This window comes from Staurois parvus, unplaced genomic scaffold (genome assembly GCF_062004578.1).
Source record: "Staurois parvus isolate SC_StPar_1 unplaced genomic scaffold, SC_StPar_1.0 ptg001698l, whole genome shotgun sequence".
Lineage (NCBI taxonomy): Eukaryota > Metazoa > Chordata > Amphibia > Anura > Ranidae > Staurois > Staurois parvus.
In genome coordinates, this window is record NW_028319494.1 from 324,282 (window position 1) to 351,614 (window position 27,333).

General features: G+C 44.6%; 1 protein-coding gene across 1 annotated transcript in view; it reads right to left on the minus strand.

The window, feature by feature from the left end:
• Positions 1-5,288: 5,288 nt before the first annotated feature.
• The window catches only part of BCL2L14 (BCL2 like 14), a 30,189-nt gene continuing 8,144 nt past the window's right edge, over positions 5,289-27,333 (minus strand). Inside the window, exons 2-6 of the mRNA XM_089663488.1 lie at positions 25,765-26,075; positions 21,272-21,409; positions 18,473-18,540; positions 17,194-17,460; positions 5,289-7,834 (exon numbers count right to left, since the gene is read on the minus strand). Of these exons, the coding sequence (XP_089519614.1) occupies positions 7,790-7,834; positions 17,194-17,460; positions 18,473-18,540; positions 21,272-21,409; positions 25,765-26,068 (822 nt within the window). The 5' untranslated portion in view covers positions 26,069-26,075 and the 3' untranslated portion in view covers positions 5,289-7,789. The remainder of the gene's footprint in view (positions 7,835-17,193; positions 17,461-18,472; positions 18,541-21,271; positions 21,410-25,764; positions 26,076-27,333) is intronic.

Here is a 27,333-nt window from a genome sequence, read left to right on the forward strand (position 1 = left end):
GCAGAGACGCTTAAAGTGTTCTGCCATGGATAGTGATTTGGGGATGCCCTCTATGACCCATGCTCTCTATCCTGTGGTGGATTTTTGGTGGCATTCAAGGTAATGGGACACTGTTTATCTGACCCATCTTCTTTGAACCGCCTGTGCTCACCGAAGCCTTACCTCAGGGTTCTGATAGTTCTTCCCACATTAAACAATCTACATGGGCATGTCAAGCAATAAACAACATAGTCTGTAGATTAATTGTAGAATTCTTTTATGGGGTAGGTCCTTCCCTTTAATAGTAAAGGTTTTTTGGCCATGCTGGATAAACTGGCATGTAAGGCATAATCTCTTTCTGCACTGATACATGCCTGTCAGGAGGATCAATGTGGTAAGTTGATATTCAGTATCTGTGTTTGTTTTTGATCTTACTAAGGGCTATCTTACTTAATGTATCTGGCCTTACGGTATAAGTCTTTTGGGTTTACAGTGAGAGATGTTTGTAGAAGAGGATCCTCTAACAGTAGGGACCAATGTTTGCGCAGGATATTTTCCATATTTCTGTACTGGATGTGAAACTGGGTAGTGAAGCGGATGGGTTGTGTGATATTGTTGGGAACCAGGTCTCTGGGTTTGCGAGCGGGTTTGTTGTAGTAGAATTGAAAAGCTTCTTGTTCAAGGGATGCAGGGTATCCCTTTTCCATGATTTTTTTAGCAAGAGCTTCTCCATGTGTTTGGTTGTCCTCCTGCCTAGTGCAATTGTTTCGATGCCAACAGTAGTGACTTTTGGGGATATTGTTTACCCACCTAGGATGATGGCAACTACGGCAGTGTATATATGAGTTGCCTGCCATGGGTTTAACAATTTTTGCCAAAGATCTTATTTCCATCATGGCACAGTTCTAAATCCAAGAAGGCTAGGGTTTTGGAAACACAGTCCAAGATGGTTGTCGTTGCAGTGTTGTGGAAAGTCATCCATGATATGGGGTGGGCCGTCTCATAACTACTTCATTAATGTATCTACCATAGTAGACTATGCGGGCGGCAAAGGGATTGTTATTTGTGATGTAAAAGGTTTCCCAACATTCCCCATGAGATAGGTCTCTGGGCTGAACAACACTTTTTAGCCGCAGATCTGATGAACCCCAGACAGGCCCTGTTTTTGCTTACAAAATATTTACTGCACCTACTTTCTTCAGAAGAATGGCACAGCTGTGGGGGCTAATTTTGCTTCAGTTATGCCAACCTAGCAAAAGGATGTTGGGAAAATCTTTACACCACAAATAATCTCTGCCGCGCACATACTCTACTACGGTAGATACATTGATGATGTAGTTATCGTGTGGGACGGCCCACCCCATATCGTGGATGACTTTTCACAACACTGCAATGACAACCATGTTGGACTGTTTCACCTATGTACGAGACCATAACACCCTAGCCTTCTTGGATTTGTAACTCTGTCATGATGGAGATAAGATCTTCGCCAAAAACTATTTAAAATAAACCCACAGCAGGCAACTCCTATATACACTACCGTAGTTGCCATCATCCTAGGTGGGTAAAATATATCCCCAAAAGTCAGTACTGCCGGCTTCGAAACAATTGCACTAGGGAGGAGAATTACCAAACACATGGAGAAGCACTTCCTGAAAAATTAATGGAAAAGGAATACTCTGCATCCCTTGTACAAGAAGCTTTTCAATTCTACTTCAACAAACCCGCCCACAAAGCCAGAGACCTGGTTCCCAACAATATCACACAACCCATCCTCTACGCAGGATATTTTCCATCTTTCTATACTGAATGTGAAACTGGGTAGCGAAAACATTGGTCTATACTGTTAGAGGATCCTTTTCTACAACCATCTCTCACTGTAAACCCAAATGTCTCATACATAAGGCCAAAAACATTAAAAGTAAGATAGCCCCTAGTAAGTTCAGAAATATCACAGATACTGACCAACAACTTATCACATTGATCCCCCTGACAGGCATGTATCAGTGCAGAAGGAGATTATGCCTTACATGCTAGTTTATCCAGCACGGCTAAAACATCTTTACCATAAAAGAAGTCTACAATTGTTCTACAGATTATGTTGTTTATGGCTTGACATGCCCATGTGGATTATTTTATGTGGGAAGAACTATCAGAACACCGAGGAAAGGCTTCAGTAAGCACAGGTGGCTCATAGAAGATGGGTCTGTTAAACAGTGTCCCAAGGCATTTCCTTGAATACCACCAAAAATCCACCCCAGCGTTGAGAGTATAGGTCATAGAGGGCATCACCAAATCACTATCCATGGCAGAACGCTTTAAGCGTCTCTGCCAATGTGAAACCTACTGGATATAGACGCCCAATACCCTTACCACGGGGGGGGGGGGGTGGTATCTAAATGAAGAACTAGAGGTACATCCTATATTATAATCTACATTTAAGCTTTTCTCCCAATGTGAAACCTACTGGATATACACGCTTAATATCATGGCTGAATCTAGGGGGATGCTAAGAGGGGCTATTGCCCCCCCTCAAATTTGAGCTGCACCCCCTCCCCAGGCAACCCATGGACTTTGTCCAACAAGAGAAGCTGCCTGCTGCGGCTCTCACAGCCCCTGCACTGACAGGAGAGGAGATAGATGTACACTGCCTCCTTCCACCCCTCTCCTACTGTCTGCCCCGTCCACACTCCAATTCCAGGCCAGTGCTGTGCCTAAGATGTGTGGATGGGAAATTTGAAGCACTGCAGCCAACTACATGGTAGCTGCAGGATTGATTCTTCTGAGCCTGGGTGAGTGAACTGAGCTCTGCACTACAGCTGAACTCTTCCTATCTCCCTCCCTTCTTTCCCCCATCTCTCCCTCTCACACATTCACTCCCCCTCTATCTCCCACCTCCCCCTCTCTCACCTCTATTCCCCCATCTCTCCCTATCTAGCCCCCCCCCCCCATCTCTCGTCTGCAGGAGACCTCCATGGCATCAGCGATCTACTGATTGCTAGTACAATGCTTTCCAGGCTCCTGTAGACAAAAATAATAAATGCACATCATTTTTTTTTACCTGGAAAAAAATGTGCATTTATTATTTTTGTCTAAGAGGTGAACTTATCCTTTAAGGTCGTCTTGTATGGGGTTCTTCCTGTGTTTGAGGAGAAGTTGTGCATGTGGTACATTCATCATGCTGCTCCGAGGAGTGCTTAGTACAGCGGCTTCCATACACACAAATAAGGCTGAGTACACCAGGTGCCAGGCAGAGGCACTAGATTAGTGTTTTTATATATATATATGTATTCTACAATAAAATATATTATGGTTTTACACTATGTGATTCCCCTTCCTGTTCTTTTTGTGATATCTACTCCGAGACTGCAGGAACCTGGAGATAATCAATTTAATTTGGAAATGCCCCACAAGCGCTGTAGACCACTCTAGAACTAGATGGTCATCTGCTGAGAGTGAGTTTTAGTCCATGTGGGGCACATTTGAGCACTTTAAACTAGTGGAATAAGTGAAGCACCATAATCAAGTTGGAGCACGGGCACTTATGTCACCATTTGGGACTTTAAATAATGGCAATTATGCTGAGAACTACTGTGATGGTTGATTTATAGATGTTTTGAATTTTTTTAATATACACAGAGGATATGCACATATGATATGTACAATCTGGATGCACGGTCCAAACGTATACATATTTCTACAACGTTATTAGCCTTCCCAATATGTGCTATTCATGCTTTTATTGCTTTATTATTATTAAATCATTTCTGTACACAATTCCACTGTCTTCAAACGGTTATTGGATAGGAGTCAATAGAGATATGTGTGTGTAGTATATGTATATTCCCACACCAACATCCTATATCAAGACTACCCACGGCAAATTGTGCATGCTCGTGGAATGGCTTCAAACTGGTACTTAACCTCCATGTGTGATATTTTAAACATTTCTACAGGTTACCAGCATAAAGTTACAGAGGAGGTCAAGAGCTAGAATTATTGCTCGTGCTCTGACGTTCATGCTGATATCTCACGTGTGGTTTGAACAGTTTACATATGTGGGCGTGGCCTACCTATGCGTTCACCACAGAGGGAAGGGGGGCACTTTAATTTTTTTTTTCTTTCATTTATTTAAATTTATTTTTTACATTGTCCCTTTAAAAAAAAAATTTTTAAGCACTTTTATTCCTATCACAAGGAATGCATGCATCCCTTGTGATAGAAATAAGTAGTGACAGGTCCTTTTTACGGAGAGATACGGGGTCAATAAGATCCCACATCTCTCCTCTACAATGTAAAGCATTATATCAAAAAAGCATTGATCTATTGCTTTAAAAAAAAGGCCTGGAACCAGAAGTGGCATAGAGATGAGTGGAGGCCATCTGTCTTTCACTTATCTCTATGCCCAGCACCAGGATTGTTCGGTGATTGCTCAGGCAAGGCTGAGAACCACCAAGCGGTGGCGGCAGCGGCAAGCAGGCGGCAGTGAGGGGAGGTGTGGATGGGGTTATTTTTTTTGTACATGCCCTGTCCCCCACCCCTCATATTCAGTGTTTTAGGTCATCTCAAGTAGCCATGAAACTGAAGTAACATGAGTCCTGTGATAAATGGTTAAGAAATTAGAATTCTTGGAGAACCTCACAGGACACCGGGATTCCAATCCTGTCTGTGTTCCTCATTGCTTGCTACAAAGCTAAAAGGTTAAAGTGGAGCTCCACCCAAAAGGGGAAGTTCCACTTTAAGGACTTGTCGCCTGCTCCCCGTTAAGGATTGGCACCTTGGGGAAGCAGGTACCCGATTTTGACAGGTATGCGCTCCCACTTCCACTGCGATCACCTAGGTGATCGGAAGTGGAAGTTGTCCTCAGTCCCCCCACCTCCCTCCTGGTACTATTCTGGGACACGTGACAGGTCCCAGGAGGCTACAGGACCATTTATAAGGCACAGCGCTACTTGTACATGCATAGTGGGCACCTGGCTGTGAAGCCGCAAGTCACAGCCGGATGCCCACTTGTTTATCTGTAGGTACTGTTTAAATAAAAATCTGATGTTTTTTCAAATATGTTTTTAAAAGGTAAACCATTTTCATGGCATATACTTTTTTTTTTTTACATGACTGTGTGCAGAGATATGAATTTTTGTTGTTTGTGGCCACACTGAAAGCTACACACATCTAAACAGACACCTGAAAAGTTTAGATTGAATTGAAATGATGTTCTGCTCTGTTAAGTGCGGTCTTGTTAGTCGTGGTGATGGAAAAGGACCCCAACAGGTTTGCATATCAGATGTTCTCATGTTTGGGGGCTAAAATAAATGCTTTAACCATTGTTTATTTTACGAAACAGTATTCTGATTTTTACAATAAAAGTATCTTTCTTTTTTTTTCTAGTTTTCATGTGTGCTGTTGACATCTTTGTGATCTTTGCTTGGGTAAAGGGAATACAAAAGAATTCTAGCATTTAGCTAGTTTTTTTTTTTTTTTACTTTTTTTGTACAAATTCATAAATAGAAACAGAGCACATATAAAAATATCTTAAACTTTTGGTAAATAACCACATCATACCCATTACTACATCATGCAGACTGACAGTCACTAATTGCAAATTTTGTGCAATGCCCTCTGGAAGAAGACATTTGTAAAAATAATTTTTATTTTAGCTTGAAAAATTAATATAGCAACTATTGTCTTCCTCCAAGCCAGTGCTCTCCCAACTTGTCCCAGGGAGCCAAGGTTTCCATATAGTTTTTAGAATTTCTGTTAACGTTTCTAAAGATATGATTGTAGATTCCATGGTTGAGGTTGTATGGCCTGATCAATTCAGAGAGAAAGCCAGGCTGTTTTTCCAGGGCTGGGTAGGCTGACATCTGCACAGGTTTACACATACCTGGGAACGTTTGAAAATGAGAGCAGAGTACAGGTGTGGAGTAGTCAGTGGGGATAATCACAGTGCATCCCACACCAAATGGTGCAAAAAGTGGAGGAGGCTTAAAGGATTGTTTCTAAATATGTCAATAACCAACCTGCCCATACATGGATTGAAATTCTGCCACTCATTGCTAAACTGACTACATTTTGATCCACTTATGGCCGGCTTAAGTGAAAGACCAAAAAAAGAATATATCTTGACTGGGATAAAAAAAACAAAAACAAAAAAAAAAACAGTGTATACAACCTTGTTCAACAGGGAAAACAACTGTTGAACAAAGTGTGACTTAGAGTTGCAGTAAAGAAATTAGAGTGATATTATACCCTCAGTGTTTTAAGTACTTTCAGTAGCAGGCTTAAATAAGTTACTGAATATGCAGCTTTTTTTTATCTTCTTATCCTTATCCATGTTCCAGTTTAAGTTGGTGTCATGACTGCTGGCCTAGGTTTCCTTTTTCAGGCTCCTTATTCTTGCAGTGTCCTATGGAACCATCATTGGAGCACATAGCCCAGTAGCCTAGGATGACAGGGCACTCTCCTGCTAATCCCCCCCCCCTTTCTCTGAACTAAGAGACTGGCTCAAGGCTGCATTGTCCATTGTTAACTTTTTCCTGTAAAGACCTGAAGTTTAGGAAAGCAGCACCGAGAGAGCAGGAGCCAGCAGAATTGAAAGTTGTAAACTGCAAGGGCTGGGGTCAAAATGTTAAATTGCTTACTGGGGAATGTTAATTATATTGTGCTAAATGTGTTAAGAGGGTTTATAACTACTTTAACAGATCTAGGATCATTGGGTCAGCAAAAACAGTGACAGACCTTTGTTTAGCAAGTTTAAATAGCTAAAAGAGTGCTAGAATAGTGATGGAAAAGGACCAAGAGCCAAGCCAAAGGTTAATTCTGATGGGTGAGCACTGATGGAGAAAGAGGAATGAATGAAAAAAACAAGGTTAGTATGAAGAGGGGTTAAATTTGAATGGCAGGTAATGGAAAAATAGGATCAAGTGACTATAATAATATGACAGATCTAAGGGGACCAAGTGCTATGTGCAGTACTGGTGCTATTGTGATTGAGCCAAACACTAAGATGGCACTATGAAAAGGGACAGAGAAAGAAACACACAGAGATCGAGGTGTTCTTTCTGGGAACAGAAAAAACAGGGGAAGGCAAGTCAGGAATGACAGAAGCAAGATGTTATACAGGGGAGGTGTGTGACCGTTTAGTCCTATACTATGCAGCTGGACAATGCAGAGGCAGTGCAGGTTCCCACCTCAGCTGTGCCCCCTCCAGCATGCATCTTCTGTCTTACCTACAACCCCGCAATCTAGCATCACTGGTTGTTAGGTTACAGGCAGCTGGTCCACACAACATCATGCATTTCTATGGTGCGGGTGGCAGCCTGCACCACAACAACCAATAACACCATGCATAGCCTGGATAAGGCAGGGACAGAGCATGCAGGATCACTGTGGGCAGATACAAAAGCAATGGAGCAGCAATTTGACAACCCAGCTAGGGAAATGGAATTCTGGCATTGCCGGGTCAGTTCTAGCAAGTTCCCAGGTACAAGTATACACGCTTTAGGGATATGACTAGGCATGTTTAAACAATTGTCTTTAAAATAGAAAAGAGTTTGTTGGTTGGAAGGTGCCTACACATCTAACCGCCAAAGTCTGTAGCCAATGGTTTAAAGACAGAACTGCTTCAGAAACTTGTTCTCTGGTATCCAAGATAGATAGTTCCTTCTCAGGAGGACTAAGGTTGGATAGGCCACATATTTCTTCTAATCAGCAATTAAAGGCGGCCATGGCCTGTACTCCTCAATAGGCCTTTTGGCAGGCCTCGGTCTGTCATCTTGTAGTGTTATAAGTCCAACATGGCTTCCTAGCCTCATTCTATCTCCTCCTCCTCAGTTTGGATTCCCATAACGTTTTCCTGAAATGAGAGAAAGTTACTTAAATGTTGCATGGAATGATTCTTACTACAGGTATCTTACCACATTTTAATTTCTTTGAATACATTGAAAAACTTTACAAAAATAAGCTGAAGATTATTATATTTTTGGTGGGAATACAGCTGCAAACACATTAGGTATGTGTGTGTATACCATTGCCAGCAGGCAGCTGCTCCAGGCAAAAGTCATCACTACAGTGACTCCTTCACAACCATGGGCTCCTAGAATTTGCCAGGGCCCATGCTGAAAAAGAAAAAGACTACTGGGACTCTGTAGTCTGTAGTGATGAGATCAGGGTAAATGTTTTTGGAACTGATGGCTTCAAAACTGCATGGTATTGCACAAGTGAGCAGTACAAAGAAAAATGCATGGTGCCACCAGTGAAACATGGTGGTGGCAGTGTCCTTCTGTGGGGCTGTATGAGTGCTGCTGGTGTTGGGGATCTGCATTTCATTTATGGTATCATGAATTCACAGAGGTACTGCTCTATATTGAAAGATAAGATGCTACCATCACTCCGTACCCTTGAATGTCTTGCAATTTTCCAACATGACAATGATCCAAAACACCCATCTAAGGCCACTGTTACATTTCTGAAGATGAACAGGGTGAAAGTGATTCAGTGGCCAAGTATGTCTCCTGATCTGAACCCAATTGAATTCAGAATGGGGAATTCTGAAGAGACAAGTTGAGCATCACTGTCAGGGATCGCGGCGTCCTGTCGGCCGGCGCATGCGCGCTGGCCACGGCTCACGCCGGGACACAGGCACTAGGTCCCGGCGAGCCGTGGATGACAGGATGCCGCGCATGCGCAGTGGGACCCGCGGGCGCGCCTCGGGCGGCCAATGACAGCCCGGGGGCGCGTCCCGAGCGGCCAATGACAGTGCAGGGCGCAATATTTAAAGATGCCCTGCACTGTCAGTAATCGCCGCAAGGTCTATCTGAGTTCCTGAGTCCTGTACCTGTGTTTTTGACCCTGATTGACCCTGACTACGCTGCCTACTCCTGTGTTGACCCGGATTGTACCTGACTACTCTGCCTTCTCCCATCCTGACCCTCGGCTTGTTTTGACCTCTCTACGGACTGACTTATCCTGCTGACCCTGCGTGTGACCTGACTACTCTCCGCCTGCCGATTCTGTACCTCGCCTACCCCACGGGACCCCCGCTCGTGATCCATCCTGCTAGGTCCTGCCGTCCTCCTCACATCTGGCTCTCCCGGTACCAATACATCCCCGGAGGTTGCCCCTGCCACTGGTGGGCCTGCTCGGAGGTCGTGACCTGGTCCCGGTCTGTTTCAAGTCCATCCCCACCATCAGGGGCCCTGGTGAAAGCACAGACCGGGACTTAGACTCCACGCTTTGGGTAGGTCTGTCAAGTGGGCAGCCAGGGGCACCACCTGGCGGGTTCTAACAGTACCTTGCGGCCATGACAGAGCCAGGAAGAGGACCGGCCTCCCTAGAGGATATATGCCAGCACCTGGCGACTCTGACCCAGGCCTTCCAGAATTTTCACAGCCGCTGCACCCGGCTTGAGGACCGCATGGAGTCGTTTGCCACCCAGACTCCCCCTGCTCCAAGTTCCGCAACAGCGGAATCACCCGCTGCTCCAGCATCCGGAGCAGTGGCGGCACCCCTAGCTCCCGAACCCCGCGTTCCCCTGCCGGAACGATTCCGTGGAGACCGAAGCCGTTTTCGGGCCTTCCGGAACGCGTGCACTTTATTTTTTGACCTGCAGCCCCGCACGTTTTCCGTCGAGACCGTCAAGGTGGGGTTTATAATCTCTCTCCTTCAGGATGAGCCCCAGGATTGGGCTCACCGCCTGATGGAGAAGCGTGACCCCCATCTCGATTCCGTGACCGAGTTCTTTCAGGCCATGGCCGTCCTATATGACGACCCCCAGCGGGCTGCCTCTGCAGAGGCTACTCTATACTCTCTGCGGCAAGGCCGCCGGGTGGCCGAAGAGTATGTGTCTGATTTCAGGCGTTGGATGGGAGATACCAGATGGAACGATGCGGCATTATGTCACCAGTTCCGCATTGGGCTGTCTGAGTCTCTAAAAGACGAATTAGCACGAGTAGGACTACCGGACTCTCTTGAGAAACTGATAGAGTTGGCCATCCAAATTGACCGCAGACTGAGAGAGCGTCGCCTGGAAAGGAGTAGCCAGGGTCAAAGGGTGGCATGGATCCCACCGAGAGAAGCAGCTCCAACCCCAGGGAGCCATGCTCGGAGCACGGAAGCAGGGGACACCTCAGAACCCATGCAACTGGGACTGGCCCGTTCCACGTTATCGGCCGAGGAACGTCAGAGGAGACGATCGCAGAACCTATGTCTGTACGGCAAAAGATCCCCCTCCAGACCAAAGAAAGGGGGTTTAACATCTTCCTGGCAGACGGGTCTAGCATAAAGTCGGGAGTGGTGGATCAGGAGACTCCCCCTATTTTTACCACGATGGCTGACCATCATCAGGAGTTCCCCCGTCTGGATGCCATCGCATCCCCCCTTTTCCCAATAATTCTGGGGCTTCCTTGGCTGCGGGCCCATAACCCCCGGGTTGATTGGGAGAAGGGAACGGTTCAGTTTCGGTCACCATACTGCCGGGATCACTGCCACGTCCCAGGGCCCGTGCCGCCCCGGTTTCTCCTATGCATGGATGGTGATACGGATCTGTCTCAGGTTATCCCTCCGGCCTACCACAATTTCTTAGATGTGTTCAGTAAGCGAGGAGCAGACATTCTTCCCCCACACCGTTCCTACGATTGCCCCATAGACCTCCTACCCGGATCTGAGATTTCATTCGGTCGCATTTTTCCATTATCGGAATTAGAATCAGGGGTTTTGAGGGAGTATATTGATGACAATCTGCGGAAGGGATTTATTCGCCCGTCCACATCCCCGGCCGGGGCTGGGTTGTTTTTTGTAGAAAAAAAAGACAAATCGTTACGGCCCTGCATTGACTACCGAGACCTGAATAAAATCACAGTAAAAAATCGCTATCCGTTACCCCTGGTCCCTGAGCTCCTCCAGAGGTTAGGGTCAGCAGCGATTTTTACTAAATTAGACTTGCGGGGGGCATATAACCTTGTACGTATCAGGGAGGGGGATGAATGGAAGACAGCCTTTCGTACGAGATTCGGTCATTTCGAATATTTGGTGATGCCGTTCGGGCTCTGTAACGCACCGGCCACCTTCCAACACTTTATTAACGATGTCTTTCGTGATTTCCTCGATGTCTTCGTGGTTGTCTACCTAGATGACATCCTGATATTTTCACCCTCACTGGAGGCTCATAGGGAGCATGTGGCAAGGGTCCTAACACGTTTACGCCAACACGGGCTTTACGCCAAGGCAGAAAAATGCTGTTTTGAACAGTGTGAAATAACGTTCTTGGGACTGGTCCTCTCTCCCGCGGGGGTCACGATGGATCCCCAGAAAGTCACGGCGATCTTAGATTGGCCAACACCCACCGATAAGAGGGGGGTACAGCGTTTCATTGGATTCGCAAACTTTTATAGAAAGTTTGTCAGGAACTTCTCAGGGCTGGTCTCCCCAATCACGCAACTGACTAAACAAGGGACTCGTTTTAAATGGACCCCTGAAGCCCAGACCGCGTTCGACATGCTCAAGAAATTGTTTACTTCTGCTCCCATTCTCTGCCATCCAGATTCTTCTCTTCCATATGTTTTGGAAGTGGACGCCTCCGAAAACGCGGTAGGAGCGATTCTTTCCCAAAGGAGTGGTACCAAGGAGTTACTGCATCCCGTGGCGTTTTTCTCCAGGAAGTTGACTCCGGCGGAGCGCAATTACGATATTGGAGATCGGGAACTCCTGGCCATCAAGTCCGCTCTAGAAGAATGGAGGTATCTCCTGGAAGGAGCCACACACCCAATCCTAATATTCACGGATCACAAAAACCTCGAGTATTTAAGGACGGCGAAACGACTGAGACCACGCCAGGCGAGATGGGCTCTTTTCTTCTCTCGATTTACCTTTCATATAACGTACCGACCTGGGTCTAAAAATACAAAACCAGACGCTCTGTCCCGCATGTTTGAGGACCCCGACGATACAGTGTTACCTGACACAATTTTGCCATCCGGAAGCTTCCTCGTCCTGCAAACGGAACTTCGCTCCAGACTGATTGACGCTTCCGTTGGACTGCCAGTCCCGCCTGGGTCGCCTCTCCAGAACCGCGATGGTCTGCTTTGGAAGGAAAATCGGATCGTGGTGCCAGAAGGAGTTCAAACTTTCGTCCTGGGGCACTGCCACGACCATCCAATGGCAGGGCACTTTGGGGTGGCGAAGACTCTGGAGCTACTACGGCGCTCATTCTGGTGGCCAAACATGGTCAAAGACTGCGAGCGCTACGTCCAGACCTGTCCCACCTGCCAAAGGAACAAGCCCTCCAGAAGCAAGGCCTGGGGATTGTTGCGTCCATTGCCGATACCCAAACGGGCCTGGCAAATGATTGCCATGGATTTTGTGGTCGAACTCATACCGTCTCAAGGCTACACTGCTATAATGGTGATCGTGGATCGCTTTTCAAAGATGGCTCATTTCGTGCCCTTGGAAAGAACCCCGTCGGCACCGGAGACTGCACGGATATTCATCAAGGAAGTAGTAAGGCTACATGGGATACCCGAAGACATAGTATCGGATCGGGGAGTCCAGTTCACATCTAGATTCTGGAAAGCCTTATGTGAAGCATTAGGAATCAAACTGTCACTGTCATCTGCTTACCATCCACAGACCAACGGGCAAACAGAAAGGACCAATCAAACATTGGAACAGTACCTCAGATGCTACACCTCCTATCTCCAGGACGACTGGCTAACACTGTTGCCTTCTGCAGAGTTCGCCTATAATAACTCGAGCCACTCAGCGACGGGACAATCACCGTTTTTTACCAATTTCGGATATCATCCTACGTTTCTCCCCGACCTAACGCCCGAAAGTCCGGTACCCGCATCTCAAGATGTCTTGCATTTCTTTTCTGTCAATAACAAAACGATTCAGGAGGCCATCACTAAGGCCCAAGAAGATAGTAAAAAGGCGTTCAACAGGAAGAGAAGAGGAGAGCTGTTGCTCCAGCCGGGGGATCAGGTTTGGTTGGCTACGACCAACTTGAAAATGCTGTGTCCTTCCAGGAAGTTAGGACCGAAGTACCTAGGACCATTTCCAATTAAACGGGTGATCAATGAAGTGGCCTATGAACTTGAGCTCCCGGAGTCTTTCAAAATACACCCGGTGTTCCATGTCTCTCTCCTGAAACCATCCAGACCAGATTCCTTCCCGGATCGCCAATCCAGACCTCCTGAGGCAGTCGCCATAGGTGACCAGGAGGAATATGAGGTAGAAACTATTCTCAGTTGCCGAAAGAGGGGGGGCCAGATGCAGTTCCTGATAAAGTGGAAGGGTTATGGCCCTGAGGAGAATTCTTGGGTGCCCATCCAGGATGTTCACGCCCCCAGACTCATCCGGGAATTTTTTCGTGGCCACCCGCGGTGGAGAGATCAGTGGGGCTCCCGGAGGGTGCCCATAGGGGGGGGGGCAATGTCAGGGATCGCGGCGTCCTGTCGGCCGGCGCATGCGCGCTGGCCACGGCTCACGCCGGGACACAGGCACTAGGTCCCGGCGAGCAGTGGATGACAGGATGCCGCGCATGCGCAGTGGGACCCGCGGGCGCGCCTCGGGCGGCCAATGACAGCCCGGGGGCGCGTCCCGAGCGGCCAATGACAGTGCAGGGCGCAATATTTAAAGATGCCCTGCACTGTCAGTAATCGCCGCAAGGTCTATCTGAGTTCCTGAGTCCTGTACCTGTGTTTTTGACCCTGATTGACCCTGACTACGCTGCCTACTCCTGTGTTGACCCGGATTGTACCTGACTACTCTGCCTTCTCCCATCCTGACCCTCGGCTTGTTTTGACCTCTCTACGGACTGACTTATCCTGCTGACCCTGCGTGTGACCTGACTACTCTCCGCCTGCCGATTCTGTACCTCGCCTACCCCACGGAACCCCCGCTCGTGATCCATCCTGCTAGGTCCTGCCGTCCTCCTCACATCTGGCTCTCCCGGTACCAATACATCCCCGGAGGTTGCCCCTGCCACTGGTGGGCCTGCTCGGAGGTCGTGACCTGGTCCCGGTCTGTTTCAAGTCCATCCCCACCATCAGGAGCCCTGGTGAAAGCACAGACCGGGACTTAGATTCCACGCTTTGGGTAGGTCTGTCAAGTGGGCAGCCAGGGGCACCACCTGGCGGGTTCTAACAATCACTCTCCATCCAGCATCCAGGCTCTAAAAGAGGTCGTTCTTGAACAATAGAAAAAGATAGATGTTGCAATATGTCACCAACTTGTTCATTCCATGCCTAGCAGACTTAGTGCTTTCCTTACAAATCATGGAGGTCATACAAAATACTGGATGTAGTATTTTTTGTTGTGGGGTGTTAATTGAGATACTGATTAAAGTCTTAGGGGTGTACTCGTTTATGCTGAGTTTGTGTGTGTATATATATATATATATTTTTTTTTATATTGCTCAGCGCAGCGGTAGATGCGTTTTTGAGTTTATGCCATAAAGGGCCTGGTAGCCCACTTTTATTAAACAGGAACTGAAAAGTCCTTTTGACACAAGGTTTCCCACGCAGGAGGTTTTAACTTCACTCAAAATAATACATAGTGAAAGTGCCAAGCCAATTGGTTCTCTGGTTAGCAGTACCTATGCTTGGCTTAGTCTCCCAGACCACTGACTATTCAGGCTCTCTCAGCCTAGGTGACAGCTCCTTGCTGTTCAGACCCCACATGGCCTCTTGACAGAGTTTTCCCTGTACCACAGCTTGCTTCCTCCAGAGATTCACAGATTCCCTCCAGCCCCTTGGACTCACTGTCCACTGCAGCTTCCTCAGCCTTCCAGACCCTCTCTTGGTCTCCCAGACTCTCATAGCTGTCCAGATTTTCCCAGTCCTTAGGCCCGGAATCCCCCTCACAAGGGTTGCAGTTTCCACCAGGTGCTTTCAGCTCTCCTGAAAGGGCTCTGACTTCAGGCTTGCAGCAATAGCAACTGCTAATCCACCTCCACCACTAACTGCTGTCACAAGCCCATCGTTATAAAGGCTGTGTGCACATAGGCCAGGGTCAGACTGACAACTCATGGGGCCCCTGGGCAATAAGGGATCATGGGGCCCCTGTATCCTTGCCCACACTCAAAGCACAGCCAAAAAAAAAAGTACCAGGGGCATCTCATGGGACCCCCTACTGACCTAGTGCCCAAATGGTCAGTCTGCCCCTAACCTGGGCACACACACTGCTGGTTGTCCACAACATCCGGACACAGGGTTGGAGATTCCATCCTGCCCAAGACTCTTAGGAATCTCTAAACCACAGATCCAGAGAAAGCTGCACAAGCAGTTTTCTCCACTCCAGATCTATGCTCTGTTGCACTGCACTAAGCAGACATGCAGACGCTGTGTCTTTTTCCCAGCCATTTTCATAGTGACAGAGCCTCGCACTGTTGGCACATTATGTAAGTATATATATATATATATATATATACACACATACACACACATATATATATATACACATACACACACACACACACACACACACACACACACACACACACACACACACACACATATATACATACATACATATATACACACATACACACACACATACAAACACATACACACACTTTTGGTGGTTTGGTGCTGGTGATGGCATGGCCTAATTGAATGGGTTTTGTGGTGCACTATTTTTTTTTTAAGCCATTGACAACCCATTCAAAATTACCAGGCTGCTTGAACACAATGTTTTACTATATGCGAACCTGTGCATGGGCTGTAAAGCATACCTGTTCTATCACATCAAGTAGTTATCTTTCCTGCTTAGCGTTCCCAGCCTCCACACACCAGGTATATGCAGCAATTACATGGATCGTAAGCCTGGTACACACATTGAGTTTTTTCCATTCAGCTCACTGAGAGATATCTGTACTAACTAAGCAATATTAGTACAGCGATCTCCCCCACTGTGCCTTTGTGTTTTGACAGGGGGACTGCAACTCCTACCCCGTCTGCCAGAAAACACTAATCAATGCTGATTGGATGGTTGGTTTCCAGCATGTCCCTTTGACAAAAGCCGGTCCTGCTTCTGTCAAAAAGGAAAAAAACTGTACACACAGTACAATTTCCGCTGAAGCAGCATATATTCAGACCACATATACCCAGAATTATGGGTAAAACCTCCTTTCCACTTGCCATGCCCGATCAGTCAGTCCCCTGTAGGCTTCTATGGGACAGTTTCCTGATACAGGATGTGGGCCAGGAGGTTGGTAGCCAAGTTAAACGAACGACACACAAAATCCAGAAAAAGGTTGAACATTTAATGTATTGATGGATTGCAGGTAAAACAGATAACAAGGTAAACTGCAATCCACAATCACTAGCATTAGTAAAATGGCTGTAGCAACTGTGGCAGAACACTTGCAGTAACAGTTCCAGGCACTGTTGTAGTAGCACTGACAGTACAAGTGCAGTAATGTCAATATTAGAAGTCACAGTGATGCTAGAAGTGCCAACAGTGTAGCTTCAGTACCACATGATATCACACAGGCATAGCCTACATTAATGAAGCAGCATCTGCAGAAGAGGTGGCTGACTGGCAGAGTGGTGGCACTTGAGGAAGCACTACAGGTTCTTCGAAGTAATCCCAGAGACCAATGAACAGCAGGGCATACACCAGTGTCCCTAATCACTCCGGTCTCAAACAGGAACCTTTCCCTAGGGTAAATTACTGTCCATGTCATGTATGATTCCCTGCCTACTCTAGCCACTTGTAATTGTGCACCAAATCAAGCAGGTCACTGATATTTATAAACTCTCAGTGTTGCAGTGTCCAGTTGGACCACTGCTTCCCTGGTGACACCTACGAAGTCTGCAGAAGAGCACAGTTCCTCCTAGCCTACATTCCATCTGCATAGCAGCACAGCGCCACCTACAGAATGGAGGCTAAACTGCATCAGTCTGCACCAAACAGTTGAGGTTTTCAACTGCAGGATGTAAGGGCAACAGGTTGAGGCCATGGAATCCAGGTAGCTATGCATCTTGCATGGGAAAAAAGGTTACTTTTCATAGCAGAGGCTAGGCAGGAATGATAATGGTAATTTAAGTCCCAAAGAGTTCTTACAAGTTTTGCTCCATTTTTGCTATCAAGGGTCTTTCAGCAAAAGAAAACGTTTGCAGCCAAAAAATGAATATGCTTCTACAAAAAAGTTACAGAGTAACATAATTCTTGCAGTCTGACAGAATGAAAACAGATTTTTTTGCTTTATCTTACCCATCCTCCTCTGCTCTGAATCCAGGGGGAGTAGTTCTCTTTGAGATATCGGGTGCCAAAACCAAGGATCTTGTTCATTGGTTGATTTTCTAGTGTGGTGAGGGCAGTGGTGGCATGGAGGCACATCGCAATCTTACTAGTTTGCTGCTCTTCTTCTGCATCATAGGTGGGGACGATCTCCAAAAGAAAACAGTCTGTCACTTTCTTGTAGAAGTTGTATGACCACAGCCCTCTAATTCTTTCCATGAGAGTTCTTTCCTCCTTTATCTGAAAAAAAGTAAAACCTGCTTAAAAAAATTGCTTTGTATTTATCTTTTTAAATTGGGCTCCAAATTAGGCACAAAACTCTTAAAAACTGAGCTCTTGGCAGATATAAAAAAACACAGGCATGTAAAGCAGATAACAGCCTACAAATTATTAACTTGCTAAAACATAAAATAACAAAACCAGCATTTGTTGCAATATTCACCCCCCTCTTTTTAATGCACATGTATGTAGTATTCTCATATGTGTCAGGAGTAGGATAATTGATTACTTTCTTTTTTAGGTGGTGGGTCATGGTGTAGGCCTAAAAATGTATTTCTAAAGTGTACAAAATTATTTTTCTTACTATATTTGACCAGTTTTTGTAATAAAAAAAAAAAATCTGGAGATATCCATTAAAGCCTTGATTTTTTTTTACTTTATAAAAAATATAAATAGTATAAAAAGTTTACTATAAAAAATATAACAATATAAAAAGGTGTCATGTTTGAAAAAAGGTTGAAAAATGCTGGCTTAGATAGCTGGTTTACTACTCGTGCTGTAAATCCAGCCCACAGCATCAGGATTTTAGATTAAACACAGCTGATTGTCTCAGAGGAGGATCACCCTCCCTCCTCTTCTGCTGTATAGACGTATCATCTAGAACTTGACTCTGAAGGTCAGTCAAAAAGCACATGGCTAGTGCTGGGCTTTCTAAATATAAAACCCAGCATGCACAGTACACACAGTAGTAGTATGTATGTTAATTCTTTTTTCTTTTCTGTGGAGTTGTGTCTGTTGTTATCAGGATAATTAAATTGTGTTGCCATCTATGAAAGTAGACTGTGGGGTTTAAATGATACCTACTGCCAACTAATCCAACATTCCTCAACAGTTTGCATTCCCAATCTGTTAAATTCCCCAATACATTGTGCTGATGCCACTCCAAACTTTCTGGATGAAGTCGTAGCACCACCTACAGACTGTGGATTATCTCCTGGTAGGGATCATAACTAAAACATGCTGTAAATCTCACCTGGTCATTCATTCTGTCTCCTGTTGCTCTCAGAATCTGGACGATGTTGGCAATTAATTCATCTTCATCTGTGAAAGAATTTGAAGTGAGTGTAATTAATTCTCCTAGAAACAGGTCTTACAACAGAGATAACAATAGAACCCACTCTGTGCTGCTGGAGGATCCTGGTACTTCCTCTAACTATTTTCTGCTGAAATACTCCTCACTCCTGGAGGACTTCTCTCTCTAAGTCTCTTCTTTTGAATTATTCTGCACTTCTGGAGGACTCCTTCCTCTAACCTTCCTCTTCTGAAATACTCTGCACTGCGAAGAGGCTCTGTTCCCTTCTCTAACTCCCCTCTCCTGATACACTCTGCATTGCTGGAGAACTCTGCTCCTCTCTCTAACCCTCTTTTGAAATACTTTGCTTTGCTGGAGGGTTTGCTTCTTCCTCTATTAAATTCTCCTCTCTTGAAATACTCTGCACTGTTGGAGGACTCTGCTCCTTCCTTTATCTAAAGCTTATCATACATTGATCATTTATTTTCATTCAGCCCGCAGGCTGAATGAAGAAAATCTAACTGATTCCATTGGCTTCTTCTGCTGTCTATCAAATACTGAGAGGAGGGGAGGATAGGCAGGCCAAGCTGCGCAGTGTGTGTCTATAGGTGCACACAGCCTGGCTCAGGAGCAACCCCACGTGAGTGCCCCCATAGCAAGCGGCTTGTTTTGGGGGCACTAAGAGAAGAAGAGGAGAGGACTGCGCCGGCAGGAGACCCCAGAAGAGGACGTTTGGGGGCGCTTTGTATAATACCATTGCACAGAGCAGATAGGTATAACACATTTATTATTTTAATTTTAAAAAATATACCTTTACAACCACTTTAACTCTTTTCTGCTGGAATACTCTGCACTGCTGGAGGACTCTGTTCCTTCCTCTATCTAACTCTCCTCACCTGAAATTTTCTGCATTGCTGGAGGACTCTGCTCCTTCCTCTGTCTAACTCTCCCCTCCTGAAATACTCTGCACTGCTGGGGACTCTTATGCTTCCTTTGGAAGCTCACTAAAGCTGATCATACACCAGTAGACTTATGTAGGAACTTTCATGTGAAAATTCTAGTTATAACATTCTATCTTGCCATCGCTAAGCAAATTTAGTTTAAAAGACCTTCAAATTATGTCCAGAATCTGTTGTTTGATTGGAATCTAGAACATATTAAACAGGCTATTACAATATTTGTTCATGTGATTTATCCTGAAGAAAAACCACATTCACAGTTAGAATCTCTTTTTAAGAAACATTTTCCATCCCGCTCCATTGAATTTTTTTTATAACTATTGTTGAAAACGAAGGTAGATTTCCACTAACCATTAGAAAATCAAACGAGCTTCCAGAAAACGAAAATGTTCATATAACTACTAGTGTGGTCAGCTTAAGTGTCCTTTCCTGAAATTATTGGTACTGTTGGAGAACTCTACTCCTTCTGTTTAACTCTCCATTCCTGAAATACTCTATCAAGCATAGCTTCTCTGTCTTGGGCTGGCTAAATTTAGTGATATGGCTTTGTTGTAGCCAGCTGAGCTGCAATTTATCTTTTAATTCTGCTGTGAAAGTTTGTTGGACCTAGTCAAGTCTTGGAAGGTAAGCCAGAAGGTGTGGCTGGGGAGAAGGGCAAATATTTGGGAGGATCTGATCAGTCCCTCTCATGGGTGTGTTCAAGGGAAGCTACTTCTACTAGGCCTCAGTAGGTGCCATGTGCTGAAGGCCTGAGAAAACATACTGGAGAAAAAACCTTTCTGAAAGAATGTTGTAGGAGAGCTGGACAGGAGCTGCTGCCTGATCACTGTGAATTGGACCTTTCATCCATAGCTCCGGGTACTTAAGCTTTCAAAGCTGTTCTCCATGTTTCCTATGATTTTAGGTTGTTTCATTCCTTTTGTCCGAGTCAGAGATTGTGATGTCATCAGCCCACCTCCCTGAATCGACCAATCAGAGGAAGCTTTTTATTCATTCACAGAATGAATGGCTAAGCACCACTCAGACCAACTCTGCTTTGTTCCGGGGGTGAGACTGGAAGTCTCTGTCTCACAGCCAGAACCCAGCACTGTATGTAGCTGAAGCTACATACAGTGCTTAGAGTCAGTGCAGCACTAAAGTCACAGGAAACATGTAGATCAGCTTTAAGGCTTAAGACGCCAGGAGAAGCTACTTAAGGACTGTGACTGCTCTCATAAGGTCATAGAGTTACTCAGCTGTCCATCAGCATTATTTTGGGATTGCTACTACAGTATAGGGCCTAATACTACTGGGTCAAGGTATTCAAGAAGCAAGTTTTTCTTGCTCTTGGTATATTCTGTACCTTTCTGCCTTCTCCCTGCATTTTTGTTCAAGACCCATAGTAAATCTTAAAAAGACCCTTCAACTTAAACTTGCATTTGTCAGTCTACTACTGAGACTGGAAACAGGGCGGGCAGCCTTTGAAGAGGTGAAAAGGGACCCCATACATTTCCAGTGGCCCCTTCAGGAGTCAATGCTACAATAGTGGTAACTTTGTAGAATACGGTCTTCTCACACTTTTGTGCGCTTAGAAACCTTGGAAACAACTAAACTGCATATTCATTATTATGAAGAAGTCACAAGAAGAAGAATATTTTCATGATTTCTCATTTCCCCCCCAAAAAAGGTAGGTTGAATAAGACAATGTTTAGCACCCCACAACAGTCTATTACAATCCAGATCATTTAAATATGAATGGTTGCTAGGGGTAACTTCTTTCCTTACAGTGATCGCTATGTAACTGTATAGTCCTGCTGCTTACCATCACCATCCTGCTGGACACTGGAAACACGTCTATACATCCGGAAGCCATTTTCTTTTTCTTGCTTTTTAATCTTCTCTACAATGCGCTGCACCCCTCTGACAATACTCCTGGCTCTCTCTTCCTCTGGGTCCTTCGCTATTACCAGAAAGAACATTGACAGAGGCGAAACATTAGTAGGAATGAGCAAAATCAACTGTTTTTGCTTTGTTAAGATTTCATTAAAAAAAATTGCAACTTTTTGGCAAAATGCATTATGTAAACCCCAGCTATAAACTTCTCTTCTTTGCTCTCTTTTGGTCTACTAAATATGCCACTGAAAAATGTTTTGTATTATACGATTTTAAAGAATGCTTGTTGATCCTGTCAGAAAATTGTGGGCTAATAACGTTCTGTTCTGTACTCATGTTCGTTACATTGTTCCCACCTGTCTCACTTGTTCCCACCTGTGGACTGCCGAAAACGTTCCCACTATAATATGGAGTAAAGAAGGGGGAGGTATCTTGTAGTCCTGTCCAAGTGTGACAATGATGTTTCTTTATAGATACAGTACACCAACAAATGATGTCACCAGGTGAAAAATAAAGAAAAAAAAGTTATTGAATCTAAAATATATTACATTTTTCATGGGTTTAGATACATTTAATGGTTTTTAGGGTTGCAGTTACCTTTTAATGACTATTGAAGGGGGGGGGGGGGGAGTCCATTTTAACTTTTTTGGTAATTTTTTTAAAATGAGTTTATATTATTACATAGTTAGTCTGGCTGAAAGAGACAAAAGTCCATCCAGTTCAACCATTAAAAAAAAAAAAAAAAAAAAAAAGTTATAATCCTACACCCACAGTTGATCCGGAGAAAGGCAAAAAAACAGCAAAGCATGATTCAATTTGCTCCTGCAGAGGAAAAAAAAATTCATTCCTGATCCCCCGAGAGGCAATCAGATATTCCCTGGATCAACTTTACCTATAAATGTTAGTATCCAGTTATATTCTGTGTATCTAAGAAACAATCCAGGCCTTTTTTTAAAGCAATCCACTGAGCTGGCCAGAACCAACTCTTGAGGAAATCTATTCTACATTTTCACAGCTCTTACTGTGAAGAAACCTTTCAGAGTTTGGAGATTAAATTGGTTGCCCTTCTCTGTACTTTCTCCGGTTCCCCAATGTTCTTTTTGTGAATTGGAACCCAAAATTGAACTGCATATTCCAGATGAGGTCTAACTAATGATTTGTACAGGGGTAATATATTTTTCAAAACCGTGTAAGGACTTTCTAACCCCCTTTGGCCATCCAAAAGCATATAAGTGTCAGCAGGAAGGTGGGCCTCATATATGGGTCACTATATTGTACTGTGAATGAGCTCAACAACGCACCCCCAGCACTGTGACTGCACTGTTACTGACAGCTCCCGGTCAAATATTAACAATTGGAAACTGGAAGGATTGACTCCTAACCATGTGATCACTGTGATAACTGTTCACATGATTAGGAAGTCCAAGAAAGGGCTCCAGCGTTATCATTTCTGGTTGGTGGAAAGAGGTTAGGAAAGATATTTCCTATTCCAGATTATGTGCACCACTAGTTCCTGTTAGGCCCCTTTCACACGAAAGGTCTGATCAGGTCTGTCAGTTTTTCAGGCAGACCTGACTGGACTCTCCATTGACCCCTATGGACTGGCAGATGTAAACAGTCTTGGGTCTGCTTACACCCGCCTACTTCCAATCCGATCCAGTACGCTAAAAGAAAACAGAAGGGGATCCTTCCTATTCTGTCTAGGTAGATCAGATAGGGGCACAGTCGGCTCCGCTGTCCATTAACACCTGGCCTCCTATTGAGCAGAGCAGGCTTTGTCTGTGTCCACTGTGCATAAAGTGAGTGGACACGGACCAATAACACTGTTCAACAGGTAAAAAGTTTTGGGCATAAAATTAGCTAATCTTACATAATTTTGGGGTGCTGAAAACGAAAATGACCCTAAAAAATGTTGATTGGCTCTAGTTTCCATGATATATTCACCCGTCTAATGACGTAAGCCATTCAAAATTATGATGCAACTTCAGCTGCATATTGCGCAATTGATACTGGTGACCAATAGAAAATTGCATGTATACTGAGATGATGCAATATTAGCCTTTAATTGCATCACTTCACTGCATAAAAGCTGCAGTATCTGTAGCTGATTGTAGTTCGACAGCGTCTTTACATTTCGTTTTATGCTTATATAGGCTACTCAGTAATGCCTCGAACTTGTGTGAATAAAGCAGATAATTTCTGCTATATCTGCGGTGAAATAACTTTTATCTCACAAAAAAGGAGGATAACAGGAATGATTAAGAAAGCCTACAACTTGTATTTTGGCTGCAAGATAGGAGACCAGGACAAGAGCTGGGCACCACATATATGCTGCAATTCTTGTGGGACGGCACTGGAGCAATGGTTGAATGGAAAAAAGGCATCTATGCCTTTCGCTGTGCCAATGATTTGGAGAGAGCCAACAGATCATGTTAGTAATTGTTACTTTTGTATGGTGCCTCCAATTGTAAAAGGGCTAAATAAGAAGAAAAAGTTATCTGTGCACTATCCAAATATTCCATCGGCAATACGTCCAGTTCCTCATGGAGAGGGGCTACCAATTCCTAAAGCACCAGAATCCTTCGTGGTTGAGTCAAGTGAGGAAGAACCTGAAGCGTGTAGTCACGTGCAGTTGTAAGAGATAGCCCTTTCCTCGAATACAAGAGAAAAGCCAAGAGAAGCAAAACCGACACAAACTGAAGACAAAACTAGTGAGAATCCTAAGTATTAAAATGATTCAACTTAGCTTATGGCTATAATTTTTCTTGGTAATCCTATGCAATATATTATGCCATTTAGGCTTTGTTATGTAGTCAATATCACTTGCTTTATATTTGTGGAAAGACATCTATCTATATAATTATTGTGCATTATGTAGTCATTACGCCTATAGTAGAAAACTTTCCGTTTACAGAAAAACTAGAGCCAATTGACAAATTTTATTGTTATATTTGAACTCAGAATGTGAAATTCATTAAGAAATGGATCCTTTTGTTTCCAAAACTGGCAAAAAATAAAAATTTGTTGAACAGTGTAATCTGCCCACTCTGCTCTGATCAGCAGAGAATCAGCTGACAGATCCCCTGCTGATTTAAACAGAGTCCCCTCCATCTGAAATCGGCCTAACCCTCACAAACTACATGCCTGCCTCTAACTTCTCTATTACATCCTGATCCTTAATAGCACATACAGCTTTGGCTGTGATATGGGAGCTACAGTTTTTTGTTCTGGGTTCAGCCCTATGCACCAGTGACAAGAAAAGTAGAGACCCTCTCCAAGTATAACTCTGGCAAAAATTTACTTTTTTTTGCAGTATATAATTAAACAAATTGTAGTCAATGTACATACACATGTGCTACAATTAGACACCTGTGTGATTAGGCTTTAATGGGAGCTGTCACATCTTTAATTTGGTGAATAGTTTATGGTGGCCATACAGGCTTCATTTTTTTTTTTTATCTGATCAGTGGGCTATTTAACCAACATTTTTTAATCCACAAACAGTTAAATAGCATAACTTCCCTTCTGATCAATTTAGTTCTTATTCAATCAAGCTGAGTCGATTGGCCAGGGAGGAAAGTTATCAGTTGTTTTGCATCAATCTACAGCATCAAGATACTTTGTTTATGAATACAATTGTATTTTGATCAGATTATGAGATTACATGGTGGAAACAGGGATGCGAACGATAATTTATGATTGATCAAAATCAACTTCCTTGCGTGTGGCAGATCGATTGAATTTGTTGTCAATTATAAATTGATTATTCCACACAGATGTTTTGTTTTGTGAGGGTCCCTTGCAACCACAAAATTTTACCAAAATTCAAACAGAAAAGCTGCTCTTATGCTCTTTTCTCCTTTGTATCCAAACACGTTTTTTTTGCAAACTGAACAAATTCACAAATCCAGACAGAAGCACACTACTCTCCGCCAGACTGTCTCCACCTTTGACCCATTTTACCCACTTGGGACTTAGTTATAGAGGTTCTTCATGACCAAGCTGCTATTGGGGTTAAATATGTGGAGGAACGTACCTGAATGAACATGCAATGACTGAAAAATGTGAAGTAATGACTTTGGGGGCTAAAAATACACCAGGGGGAGAATCAATGGGGGAATCCAGGATGGAAAAAGATCTGGGGATCCTAGTAGATAACAGGTTCAGCAAAGGCATGCAATGCCAAGCTGTAGCAAGCAAAGCTAACAGAATATTAGCATGCAGAAAAAGGGTATTTACAAGCAAGAGAAAACAATCCTACCACTTTATAAAACTCTGGTATGGCCACATCTGGAGTATGCCATCCGATTCTGGTCACCAGGTTGAACTGGATGGACTGTTGTCTTTATTCAACATTACAAACTATGTAACTATGTAACCTTTGGCCTAAGAATACCTAGAGCGGTATAACTTTTTACTTACTCTTTCCCAGAGAATCATTCATTGTTTTCTTCTTGCTCTTTGGTGGTCGGAGGCATGCAGGAGTCAGTGTTTTTGGCCAGCGCTTCTTTTTTTGTTTGCTTTTGGGGTTTTTTGTTTCCTCGTTGGCTTTTTCCTCCTTCCCATTACTGATGGTTGTCTGGCCCACCGCCCTCTGCAGTTCCAAAAATTTACTTTTAGAAAGTGAGCGCTGGGCATAGGCCATCAACACCCGGTACTCCATGGTGTCCTCGTCTTCCTCCTGGAGGGGAACCTCGTCCATAGTGTGCTCTGGAACTGACACCATTCTGACACTGTGATGACAAAACAGAACTTTCATGATGTACCCGCTCACAAAAAACATTAAACATGCACATATGTACTTTGCAGGCAGATATAAAAGACACAAATTAACGCAGCTCTGTCTTCATAAACACATCACTAAAGCAGAGTTCCAGTCATTTTTGTGTTCAATAAAACACACTCACCTGTCCAGGGATCCATCAAAGTGCTCACCCGTGCCATCTCTTCTTCTCCCCCTGGCGCCGGCATCTCAAATGGGGGCACCTAGCTGTGACAGCTTGTGGCTTCAAAGATGGGTGACCACTGTCACGCTGCACCTCCTGAATGGTCTGACAGTCTTCTGGGACCTGTGAAGTGTCCCAGAAGACTGTGGGGGGAAAGTGGGGGGCCGAAATTCAGCTCAGATTGCCATGGTAAACTGAACCGAAAGTGGCAGCAGGTACCTGTCAAAACCAGGTACCTGCTTCCCCCAAAAAGTGCCAAATGGGGCAGTGGAGGGGGGGGGGGGGGAGAGGAAGCAGACAGACATTATGATATATCTGTATGACATTTCAAATAAGTTCAAAAAAAGAAAAAGAAAAGGGGAACAGTGCGGTGATCCTGCCAGACCACACCACACACCAGCCGCTGAGTTACAATGCAGCGACTGATGTGAATGGACCCTTAAAGTATTTTTTTTAAATGTAAGCAGTGCAAGTATCTGAATCTGAGTTTGTAGCCTTTAATAATCCCTGTAGAGCAGAGCTCAGACTGGAAGAGGGCTAAGCAGCCAGTGAGTTGTGTTGCAGTGCTCATGTGCTAAGAAACATGCTGATAGGGGAAGAGAGCAGAGTGACAAGGGAGAGTTCCTCAGTCTACTGTTTCTCCTCTCACTGACCGATCACAGGTTGGGGGAGGGAAAAGACCTGTGCACATCGTCACTTCCTGGTCCCAGCAAGAAGGGAAGGAGAGCAGACGTGTGTCTGCTCTCCTCCCACCCCACTACACGCCAGCACCCACAAATGGGCAAGTGGAGCCCAGGGGCTGCCAACTTAGTGGGGTGTGTGGAAGTATTCAGGAGGCACCATAGCCACAGCAGGGCTAAATGGAAACAAAAACTACCTACCCGGTGCCCGGAACTGCATGTCCCTGGCGTCGGGCGACACAAATTGCAAGTCTCTGTAATAGCAAGAAATATACTGTAACATTTTTTAAAAATATATTTTTTTACTATGTTGGACCATTATTCCTATGACAAAAAAAAAACAAACAAATTATATCTGTTACTAT